The sequence below is a fragment of the Sarcophilus harrisii genome, chromosome 2 (genome assembly GCF_902635505.1).
Source record: "Sarcophilus harrisii chromosome 2, mSarHar1.11, whole genome shotgun sequence".
Lineage (NCBI taxonomy): Eukaryota > Metazoa > Chordata > Mammalia > Dasyuromorphia > Dasyuridae > Sarcophilus > Sarcophilus harrisii.
The window spans coordinates 328,675,283-328,687,712 of NC_045427.1; the positions used below are offsets into that span (position 1 = coordinate 328,675,283).

A 12,430-nucleotide genomic window follows, 5' to 3' on the forward strand; every position below is an offset into this window, starting at 1 on the left:
GCACAAATCCCATTTATTCCAAAAGGTTTTTTACCAGTTCTCTCAGAATCCCTTTCATCTACTCTGACTATATATTTGTACCTGCCTAGTTGTTAGCTGGAGTATGAGATACTGATGGGATATCTTGTAGAAAAATCTTGCTGACAGATGGGGATGTTGGTTGGGAGTTCAGAGCAGAGGCCAGTGCTAGAAATATAAATTTGAGACTTATCTGCATAGAGATAATAGTTCTCCATTGTCAAGGAAGATGGTATTAGTGAGAAAAGAGAAGGAATATTCCAAAGTCTTTCCACTTTATGGGATTTAGAAGAGAAACCAGTAAAGAGAAAGAATGTTTAAAGAATTAAAAGAATTGGTGTATCTTTAATGCAAAAGGGGAAAAGAATATTCAGGAGAGGGTATCTGATAGTATCAAATGCTGTAGAAAGATCAGCAATAATGGGGACACAGAACAAACCTGTGGATTTGGCAAATAAGATGTCATTAAAGATCAGTTTTAGTAGATTACCAGAAACAGAAAAGGTAGTGAGGAAATATGTTTTGCTTTTGTTGAGTCTAATTCTTCATGACCCCATTTGGAGTTTTCTTGATAAGGATACTGAAATGGTTTGCCATCTCTTCACCAGTTCATTTTACAGATGAAGAAACTGAGGCAAAGTTATGTGACTTGCCTAGGATCACACAGTTAGTAAATGTCTGAAGCTAGATTTGAACTCAGGAAGATGAGTTTTCCTGACTACAGACCCAGCACTCTAATCCCTGCACCACCTTGTTGCCAATGAAGAATTATAGACAATCCACCCCCCTAAAAATTTTGTAACTCTGGTGAGGAAGAGGATGAGATAGGACCTAATGGAATTCAAGGAGAAACCGTTTTAGGACTGGGAAGGACAAATTGTGAGTCCAGGTAGATGGAGAAAAGTTGTGGAAAGAAGACAAATGCAGGCATTTGAATAAATGACTAATGAAGAAAGCTTCTGGAGGTATCAAGGGCACAGGCATTAATTCTTTAGCAAGGTGCAGGGTTACTTCTTCCCTTGGGAAAGAAGGAAAGAGAAAGATAGTGGTTGTTGATGCTTCTGGCATATAGTAGGCACTTGATAATGTTTGATTTCTTTGATTTCTACAAGAGTGGGGTTGAGGTAAATGGCCTCAATCTTTTCAATGAAGTACAAGGCTAGGGTCATTTCTAGAAGTAAGGGGGATAGGCATGAGTTTGTTGTATTGAGAAGTGAGGAAACAATTTGGAAAAATTATTGTGGAAAATAAGCTGACAAGCTAACACTGGTAAAAAGCAGGGAAGAACCTTAAGATTTTGTACCTTTCATTGTTTTCTTCATTATTGCTTAGCTAACTGGGAAAATACAATCAAATGTGATAAAGTTTTATTAAGAACTTATGTGCCAGGCACCATGCTAAATGCTAGAAATATAAAAAGAGGAGAAAGACAGTCCTTGCCTTTGAGAAGTTTACAATCTCATGAAAGAGTCAACATGCAAACAAATATATATAAAGCAAGCTATTTACAGAATAGATGAAAAATAATTGATAGAGGGAAAGCCCTAGAATTAATAGGAGTTTGGGAAGACTATCAGCAAAAAAAGAGAAAAAAGAAACCCAAAATCAAATGGTATGGATTACCCAGGGATGGGGATCAGCAGATCAGGAATGGCAAAAGGCCTAAGGATAATAGTGGTAGTGGTGATGGGGGCTCTAGATTGCTATCTGATGAATCATTAAATGGATCATTAAAATGACTGACAATAAGTTCAAGTCTATCTATGGAAGCAAGCTATGGCAGAGGTGTGATATATGGAATGAGTAATAGGGAGGAACTTAAGTAATGAGAGACCATAATGAAGTGGAAAGGAGAGTTTGTGTGGAATAGAAGGCAGTGGGAGAAGTGAAAAACTTAAGCAGAAGAATGTAAAGTTCCTTGAAAAGAGGGACTGTTTCATTTTTAAAATTTTTATATCCCTGCTACCAAGCACAGTATCCTGTAACATGTGTATATTCACATATTGTACTTGGGACCTCAGTGCATCAGCTCAAACCACAGCAGCACAACCAGCAGCTCGGAGTCTCGAACTCAGCCCAATCTCTCCCAGCTTGTCTTCTTCCCTCTCTCTCTGCCTCCACCCACCAAAATCGTCATTTCCTATACAACACATCAGGACTTGCACGGAGAGTGGGCAGGGACCATTCTTTATCCAATCATGTATATTAATAGAGTATAGCCCAATTACTATCTAGCCTCATGTACTTGGGACCTCAGTGCATCAGCTCAAACCTCAGCCCATTACAACATATGTACATGTTTATTCACCTATATATTTATATATTTGCTAAGATATGATTTTGTAGGTATAGGTAATTCTGTATGAGAATTGAGTCAGCATTTGATTTGTAATTGTAATTTGTAAATTTGTAATTTGTAATTGAGATTATACTTGAAGCATTGAAGGGTAGAAGTAGAAGTGGGAGAAATTGCTTATGATCACAAGTTATCCAGACCCCAAGGCCTCATCTCAGCAGACACTTAATACATACTGAATTAAATTGGAGGCAGTATAGTTCCACAGAAAGTGAAATTTAAAGTGCAAGCATGCTAATGTGGAGATTATGAGAAGTTGAAGAGGCATCCCCTTATGTGTACTCCTTTCCAGTATTACACACATAAATTGCTTCAGATTTATTTAGGAGTTTCATCTCAACACACTTCCTAAATGCTTGACTTGTTAGGATGGAAGAGGGGACCTGGATGAGGGGGGGATCCTATTTCCCCTTTGGGAAATCATCCTATTACCATTGACCAGCTATCCCTTTCCAATTTTTCTCCCACTTCAAGCACTGCTGTGGGATTATGAGAAAATAAGTAGGAAAGCTGTGCTCACTTGTCTATTCCTCATTGGTTTTATAAAACTTCATGCTATATAACCCAGAAGCTTTGACAAGAGGCTATTTCAGAAGCAAGAAACTATCCAAAGGAAAGTACAATCTCTTCTTTGTCTTGAGGGCCAGGCAGCTCTGACATCAAACCTATGAGCACTCATTTGTATTCAAATGCAGCTCCGATGTGGACAAGTTCCCCTTGTCCATACCTTTGCAGTGTTTTACCCTTAGCCTGCTGATCAAATCCATCACATATTTATCATGTGACAAATGTGGGCCGAGCACTGTGCTAGTCACCCACTACTCTGCATGCTATATCCATGGGGCCCTCTCTGGCTTCAGGAGGGCTTCCAGTCTCTGTCCCTTAGAGTTGGGGTTTAGCTTGATGATAGGGTCTCATGGCAGGTATCATTTCCTCCATATGTATCCATGTGTTTCCCCCTACCCCTTCCCATTCTCCTTTTCAGGTCACCAAAATCCCTACAAGAGGCTTTGATGAGAAAGCATACCTAGCCTCCAAGCTGCTCAAGGCTGGAGAGGATCCCTACAGGCAACATGCCTTCAACCAGCTGGAGAGTGACAAGCTAAGCAGTGACCGCCCCATCCGGGACACCCGCCATTACAGGTACCAGCAGATCCTCCTCCTTTTGCCCACCAAATCTTGTAGCTGTGACCCCTGCCCTTCTGCTTTTGGTCCTTAATTTTTCGTTTGGAAAGAGATTTGCAGATCAGTCTTAAGACTAGAGAAAAATATCTGAGAGAGTAGGATTGGAAACCCAACCGAAGGAGATAGGTAAGGTTATACTTACTTAGTGTTCTTTCTATAACCCTTATTTTCAGAAAATTCCATTTCTCCTCTCCCTTTCAAGTAAGTTAAGAAGCTCTTATTTAAATTTCTTGTGTGACTTTTATTTATTAATATATAATTGCAACCACTTTATACTTCAGGTCACTCTCTGTGATAAATGCTGTCGTGCCATAGAATGTTAAGAGTAACAGAAAGCTTAAAGATTGTTTATTTCACCTTGTTCATTTTATTTTTAAAAGATTTTTTGACTCATTTCATTTCATTTGATTCACCCATCCCCAAATGGAACCCTTTTTAGTGACAACAGAAAAATATCCAATACAGAAATCTTATCTGACATATATACAACATTCCACCCTAATAGGGTACCCTTCTGCTGTAAGGGAAAGATATTACATTACCTCTCTTCCAGGGCTTTCATTGGTTTTTCATTTACTCAGAATTCAACTTCCCAACATGCTCATTTTATAAGAAAGAGGAAAGTGAGACAAGGCAAGTAAAGTGATTTGATTAAGGAGACATGTTCTTTTCATTACACTCTGTTCTTTTCCCATAACTGACCCATTTAACCTGAACAAGCGGTTAAGGAGATTGAGGTCATTCATTATCACCATACTTATGTTAGTTCAGGGCCAGGCAAGGAAGGGTAGGGAATGTCAGGTACCCAGTCAGCCCTATTCCCTGGGATACAGCCCAGAGGGGGTCATGAAGAGTTGGACATGGCTGAAGCAAATGAACAATAATTATTTCATTCATTTCCATTTCCTCCCCCATGATCCAGGACATTTTCTCCATATTCTCAGAGCCCTTCTTAACTTCCATTCTTTTTCTCAGTTGCCTATCCTCTCATTCTCACTCATTTGGTAGCTGATAATCACTGGATAAGATCATAAATGGAAGGACCCACTGAGTAATCCAGAACTATCTCTTCATTTTTTAGGTAAGGAAACTGAGACTTAGAGAGGTTATGTGATTTGGCCAAAATTAATTACTTGGTGCAGAAAAAAGTTTTAACCCAAGTGAGTAAGGGAAAAATACTACCAAGATAGACTTAGTCATGTCCCTGGGATGTTGGGGATTGAGAAAGTGTTTTAAATGTAGGATTCTAGGAAGACCATCTGTCCTCAAAGATGGTTGCACCTCAAAAGAAATTCAGGGAGAGAATTAATATGGGGGAGAGGTAAATCTTTAATTCTTCTATGCCCACAAATGACTAAGAGACATACTAAGGGGAGAGTCAGAACCTTTGTGGATGGAATTTAAAAATGGGCCACTATTTCAGCATCTTTCCATCGTGATAGTGGAAATAGATGAGTGAACTCAGTGAAAATAGTCAGTAGATTGAAAACATTGGAATTTTAGCTCTGAACAATATTTCTCCTCTGTCAAACCATTACTTGTTGCTCTCTGCTTCTTCCTTCTTATATCTGCTCCCTAATTGGTAGAAAACTACTTGGAAAATGTTGTTAGGAAGACAGATTGAATTTTTCCACTCCATCACAATTCATGAATTTCTGTGTTTTTTTGGCACAAACAACTCTCCACATAAACATCATTCAGAGTTTCCCTCTTGTGCTCCTAATTATCTTTCATATCTTCAGAGAGAATTATTTTAAAAAATATATTATTATTGATATCTTTTATTTTTCCTTCCATATCACTGCCCTTCCTCCCTTCCAGAAAGCCATTCCTTATAACCAAGGGCTTTTACCTTGGGGTTCATAAACTTATTTTTTAAAACATTTCAATAAGATTGGTTTCCTCTGTAATCCTGTATATTTTATTAATTTAAAAACATTCTTCTGATAAAGAGTCCATGGGCTTCACCAGACTTCATAGAAAGGTTCATGACACAAAAAAGTTAAGAACTTTTGCTTCTAACAAAAGAATTTATAATTCAAGAATCTGGTTCACAAAAGAATTTTATGAAAAATTTTTGTAAGGACAAGAAAAGGAAGAAGACAAAAAAACGGCAAAACATAAGGAAAAGACCTTACATTATATACACCACACACATCTCTGCAAAGGAGATGGGAAAGATAGAAAAGAATAATTTTAAAGGGACCCAGGATTTGTCCTCTGGGGCTAATATGCTGGAAAGCCACTCCTGCCTTCTTGGCTCAGGCTGTTTTTTAATGTAGAAAATGAGCTCAAAAATTGTTATAATAAGTTTCTGTCACTGTAATAAATGCTGTAATGAAAAAATAGTCAGTGCTCGGAATAGTCATAAAGCAATTGTAATAAAAATGGCCATAAAGATATAGCAGTGGTTGCCTCATTGGTCTAATGAGAAAGTAAATGCAACTACTGAAAAAAGAAAAAAAAAAAAAAAAAACACATTGAGGGACCGAAAAGACAAAATAGTTTTTGTTCTCCTTGACATTAAGAAGGAGTAAAAACCTGGTATCTCTGAGGGTCAATAGAGGTAGGCCAGAATGTAAGTGGGAAAGCCAGGAATTCCTTTTGGAAGAAGAAGGAGTGGGCTTTTCAGAGTGTCCAGGGCTGAGGCTTCCTAGGTAGAACTCAAATGGAACTGTGTTTCTAGCTTTGAGGAAAGTATATTCAGGAATACTTTGTACTTGTGTTGTTACCCTATATCTCACTTACTCCAACACTGGGAAGTAATGTGCTGTGCTGGGTCTGAAGTAATTAGATTCAAATTTACTAACTATGTAATCATAGTTAAGTTATTTAACCTGATCTTTTTGGTTTTCTCTTCTATAGAATGGCGATATCTATAGTAGCTGTACTATACAGTATTGTAGTATTATAGTAATTATACAACAACAGTTATGAGACTCACATGAGAAAATATATTTAAATGCTGGGAAAACCTTAAAACAACATGTGTCAGTTCCTATTGCTAATAAATCACTACCTAAATAAAATATCACTGAAGGATGGAAAGGCCATAGTTAATTTGTAAGGAGGAAGAGATGCAAATATTCAAATATCTACTCACAGCTCCCATCTTACCTATACCACCAACTTTTAATGAGGGGGAGGGTAGAGAAACTTTTTAAAAGGGTATAAAGATTTTTTTTGTTTAAAAATCTTTTGTAAAATCAGTCAGTCAGTAAGCATTTATTAAATGCCTACTATGTACTAGACACTGAGTTAAACTGTTCAAAGACAGGCAAAAGATGATCCCTGCTCTGCAGGAAATGGAAAAGAACAAGAGATTCTTGGGGATCACTAAGTATAGCCTACTGTCCCATGCCCCTTTAAGGAATCCCAGTTTGTAGTCAAGTATGGTAGGAAATAATTCTAGGTATGAGGAGACAAAAGCTGCCGGACCAGTTTATCTCAAAGCTGCCATGGGCAAAGCCAGTTAGATATTCTCACTAAGACTGGCATTATTATGATGACTCTTGGAGTGACCAGAAGGGTCAAGTGGGTCAGGTGGGAAAATAGGGCATATCAAAAACTCCATGGCAATAAGAGAGGGATTGTGCTGTGAATAACCTCTGAAAGAAAGGGGGAGAGAGACAGAGAGAGAGAGAAAAGAAGGGAGAGAAGGAGGGAGGGAAGGAAGGAAGAAGGAATCCTGGTTTATGTATTTACATTTGTTTTTCATTGTTTGTTCTGAGTGGTACATCTAAACACAATGGGGTTATGGTCTGGATTCCTGTATTGCCATGTCTACTTTTGTGTGATTCGTTCCCATAAACTTTATTCTGCACTTTCAATTTATTTCCTTTGCAGATGTACATCTGTCCACTATGCCTCAGACCTACCGGCTACCAGCATTGTTATTACTTTTCATAATGAAGCCCGATCTACCCTTCTGAGAACAGTGAAGAGGTAGGGATCTTGGAGAATAGAAACTGCCATCTACTACACCTGTATGTGATCCCACACTGGTAGAACACCTCTCCAAACAAACAAAAACAACCAATCTTTAGAATATTCAGGACCTCTGGGAAACTAGCTGGGTCAGGGAGGCTGAGATACAACCAGTCTGTATGAAGGTCTGTATGAACCACCCACCAGTTGTGGGTGATTGGGTGGGAGGTCATGAAATATCAAGGGGTAAGAGTCAAAGCACAGTTTAAGATTAAGATACACAAAAGGAAAACCATTAAGTGGAGATCATGGTCAGTTTACCAAGGTAAAATGTGCAGGAGTCAGGATCTGAGGGGATCTCAGGGATTGAAATAATTTATTAATGGTAAGATCATGAGTTCATGCCATAGAGTAACAGTTAGCAGGGGGCTTGTCCCTTATACATTGAAATGCTTTTTCAGAAGTAGATTTCTTAGCTCCTTAGGAAAGGACCTGAGAAAAGGCAGACCCAGTAAATATGCAAAGAGGCCAAACTTTCATTGGCCAGGACCTATGTCATTGGGATAGACAGATATTCTAACACAAAGAAAAACATTTGGAGATCTTTAAAAGATCAACAAGCATTTATTAAGCACCTACTGTGTACCAGGTACTGTGCTAAGCAATGGGAATTCAAAGAAAGGTAAATAACAGTTCCTATCCTCAAGGAACTCAACAATCTTCTGAGAGAGATAATACAATTAATTACGTACAACAATGTATATAATATATATACACATATATAATATATGTTTGTCTATATAACATATATTGGATTGGAAATTGGAAGATTGGAAATAATCAACAGAAGGAAGGTACTAGTAGTATTGAAGGGGATTAGGAAAAGCTTCTTGTAGAAGATGGAATTTTAGTTGGGACTTGAAGGAAATCAGGGAACCCAGGAAATTGAAATGAGGAGGGAGAATAGTCCAGGCATGGGGGACAGGCACTGAAAAGACACAAAGTCAGGAGATAAGAATATGTGTGCAAGGAGCCCAAAGTCACTGAGTCATCATGGCTGTGGAGGGCAGTAAGGTACAGAAAAAACAGAAAGGTAAGAAGGAGCCAGGTTATGAAAAGCATTCAAAGCCAAACAAAAGGTTTTATATTTGACCCTAGAGAAAAGAGGGAGCCGCTGGAGTTTATTGAACAGGGAGGTAGTCAGACATTATGATGCTCAATTTAAGTTTTAGGAAGATGAACTTGACAGCAGCAGGTTGGATTAGAAAAGAGAAAAACTTGTGATCGGTATACCAATCAGCTATTCAGATAATAGAAATGTGAGGTGATGGATGAATGTCTGCTCCAGGATAGAAACAGCACCAGAGAAGGGAAAGGTAAAAGAGTTTTTACTAAAGAGGAATCAACAGGACTTTGCAACACATTGGATGTGAGGAGTGAGAGAGTGAGGATGACACCTGTGTTCTAAGCCTAGGTGACCAGGAAGTTGGGACTACCCTCAGCAGTAATAAGGATGCTAAGACGTTTTGGGAGCAGGAAATGATGAATTAAATTCTGAACATGTTGAATTAAAGATAATTATAAGACATGTGGTTTGTGATGTTCAATCAACAGCTGAAGAGGTGAAATGTAAGTTGAAGAGAAGGAGACAGTGAAGGCTAGATAATTAGATTTGAGAATCAACTGCATAAAAACCAGACCTGCTTGCAAAAGTTAACCCTGATTGTTCAACTAGGGAGCTTTCTTACTGTGCTCCATCCAGACATGTGTTAATCTCCAGGATAACCAAGACAGGTAGTCTTCCCACCCTCACAGGATAGGAATTCTTCATGATTTTTCCCATATATTCCATGAGGTTAGAAAAGTTTAGAGGCTTGAAGGGGATGGAAGAAGGGAAGAGGGACCATAAAAAGAAAAAATTTATCCCGATTGATTTCTTGCTTCCTGAAAAACAATTACCGGTCTCGACTTTTCTTCTTCTTTTTTTCTCTTTGTTTTTTCCTTTTCCTTTCTCCCCTTCCTCCCCCCTTTATTTAGTTTACTTGTAGCAGATGTTTTGGTGGTTAGTCCTTGGATACTTGAATGTAGAGACTGTATGATGATCATTGTTGCTTATTGGCAGGAGGACTAGTTAGGAAAAACCAGGATTGGCACTAAGAAATATCCGAGGGATGGATGGCATCTCAGCTGCTCACATATGACAGGCAAAGCTGCTATAGAGTAGAGCTTCAGTGAGCTGACAGATGAGCCTGGTAGAAAGAAAGCCTGGAGGTAAAATTGGGCATAGGTGTCACAATAGGATTTTCAGCTCTTGAGCAGAGCAGCCATGCCTAATGAGGACCTTCCCTTCTACTTCCTCCCTGCTTTAGTGTTCTGAATCGCACCCCTGCCAACCTGATCCAGGAGATCATTTTAGTGGATGACTTTAGTTCTGATCGTAAGTACCCAATTCCTTTTTCATGAGCCCCTTCCCTCTTTCTCGGGAAGGGGAAATTTCCTCCACTTTTTGTCAGCACCATTGTGGTTAGATCCCTGAAAAGGGAGGCTTGAGAAGTCAGCCACATTTGGATTTTGAGAGACACCAAGAATTTATGTCCAGTGTTCCTTCACTCTCTGTAAAAAGGCTGAACCAAAGAATCCTTAATTTAGTAGTAGCAATAGTTAGTAGTAGTAGTAGTAGTAGTAGTAATAGTAATAGTAGTAGTAGTAGTAGTAGTAGTAGTAATAGTAGTAGTAGTAGTAGTAGTAGTAGTAGTAGTAGTAGTAGTAGTAGTAGTAATAGAGCAGCAGCTAGGTGGCATACTAGAATGCTAGGCCCGGAATCAGGAAGACTTGGGTCAAATCCAGCCTCAGGCACTTATTAGCTGTGTGACTCTGAGCAAGTCATTTAACTGCCTCATTTCCTCATTTGTAAAAATGGAATACCACTTCAATATTTTTGCCAAGAAAATCTCTCATTTTTTTTTTGGACAGAAACAGTTTGTGAATAAGTCTCTCTTTTGCTAGTATAATTTTATGTTAAATGTTTTGTGAATCATTGCACAGGTAGATAAAAAGATTGCTTTTTGTAATTGAATAAGAATTGGAGATGTAAGCTCATCTTTTGTAGATTCCCTGATAGCATCTGAAAAACACCTCTACTGGCAGATACAATGACAGGCATTCGATGCTCCTTTTCCTCTCCCCAGATGGCTTCAAATTCTTTCATTAGGCTTTTCATTCCAAGTAGTCTGAAGATATTGAGTATTTGGTATAAAGACATCTATTGAAAACATTCCTAAATTTGCATGAATCATTGCTATATCTGAGCAGTCTTGTCCAATTCCAATATAGTTTATTTGCTGAATTCTCAACGATATTTATTATTGTTAACATTAATAATAATTATAACTGGTATTTACAGAGCTTCTCCCTCCCCTCAATTTCCTCCCAACCCCCCTTTCCAAAGCTATTTAAAACCATTGGGGATATGATTCAATTTTTCTCATCTTTAAAAAAAAAATCCACTGTTTTTGGAGAGACAATATGAGAGAGAGACAGTGGTGGACAACATGAAAAAAATAGTGGTTAGAGTTGGCCTTGGATTCAAGAGAATGGGGCTCAAATACTAGTAGCAGGTAGCTTCAAGGTTTGAGCCTCACAACAATCGCTTCATTTTCCCCATTTTACAGATGAGAAATCTGAGGCTGACAAAAGGTAAGTGATTTCTGGCCCAGAGTTGTAAAAAGTATCCAAACTCAGGTCTTTGTGACTGCAAGTCCAGCATTTTATTTTCTATGCTAATCTCGCCTTTAACACATATAATGATCCTAGGTCCTTATTGGACTTTACTTTGCAGATTCATGGATTCACTTCCTGGCCATCTCCACACCCAATGTGTATGTGTAAATACTCTCCCCCACTCCTTACCAACTGTAACTATGGGAACAGTAATCAAATCAGCATTAACATTCCTGCAAAGGCTAATTAATTTGCTCTGTGACTCCAACCACCATTCCCTGCTTAAAACACTCCTCCCGGGCCACCGTTTCCCTACATATGTTATCTTCCCTTATTTGGAAGTAAGCCCCTTGAGGTCAGGGACCACACTGTTTGATTGTATTTGTATCTCCATTGCTTAGCACAGTACCTGGAATACGAATAAGTTTTTACATGTTTTTTTTTTTTCCAATCCTTTCACTGGCTGTGTGTCAGCGAATTGCTCAACCTCTCCTTGCTTCAAGCAGCTTTTAAATTGCAGAACCCTTACCCAATCCCTGCTGGTTAAATAAAATTAGAGACCTTTAATGTTTTTGTAGCAATTTTTATTCATAAGAAGACTTTATCTGATCATGATTTAAAGGGGAAAACGCCTTCATTTATTTTCTGTACTGGCTGCTGCAAAACTTCCTTCTCAAAAAGACTGAGAAGGATGTAGGAGACACCAGTGCTCTGAAGTCTGGTTTTTATTAAAGGAACATCAGTAAATTATTAATAGCTTTCAGAATAGAAAGTGTGGAAACTGCCAAAACTTTGTCTTTACCGCTCATGCTTTGACATTGTGTGACTATGTTGTCCTCACTTGGAACTCCTTTATAGCTGAAGACTGCCTGCTCCTGACCAGGATCCCCAAAATCAAATGTCTACGCAATGATCGGCGTGAAGGTGAGCCCCTTGGGCCATACCCTCTTGTGCTTTCCCTTTCTCCATCTGTCCTTTCCCTTCCCTCCTGAGGCTGGTTCCTTGTGCTCTGATTTGACAAGCCTGCCTACTCTCAGTTGGGACCTTCTGGTCCTGCCTTTGTCTTGGGCCCCAAAGGACTTGTCTCATCCCAATGGGAGATGTCTGCTACATTCTCAGTTAGGCACTTGCACTCAGTTTCACCACTTGCAGCATCTCTTGGGGCTTCTTCTTCCTTTGATATGGGAGATGCTGAGGGTGGAACAGAATAAAAGTCCTAAAGTT

The 12,430-nt window shown here is 38.8% G+C and overlaps 1 protein-coding gene across 2 annotated transcripts in view; it reads left to right on the plus strand.

Moving 5' to 3' along the window:
• Positions 1-12,430, plus strand: part of GALNT16 (polypeptide N-acetylgalactosaminyltransferase 16) — a 109,049-nt gene that overhangs the window by 72,817 nt on the left and 23,802 nt on the right. For both annotated transcript variants that reach the window (XM_031952802.1, XM_003756377.3), the window contains exons 2-5: positions 3,360-3,517; positions 7,406-7,504; positions 9,856-9,923; positions 12,065-12,130. In XM_031952802.1, the coding sequence (XP_031808662.1) occupies positions 3,360-3,517; positions 7,406-7,504; positions 9,856-9,923; positions 12,065-12,130 (391 nt within the window). The remainder of the gene's footprint in view (positions 1-3,359; positions 3,518-7,405; positions 7,505-9,855; positions 9,924-12,064; positions 12,131-12,430) is intronic.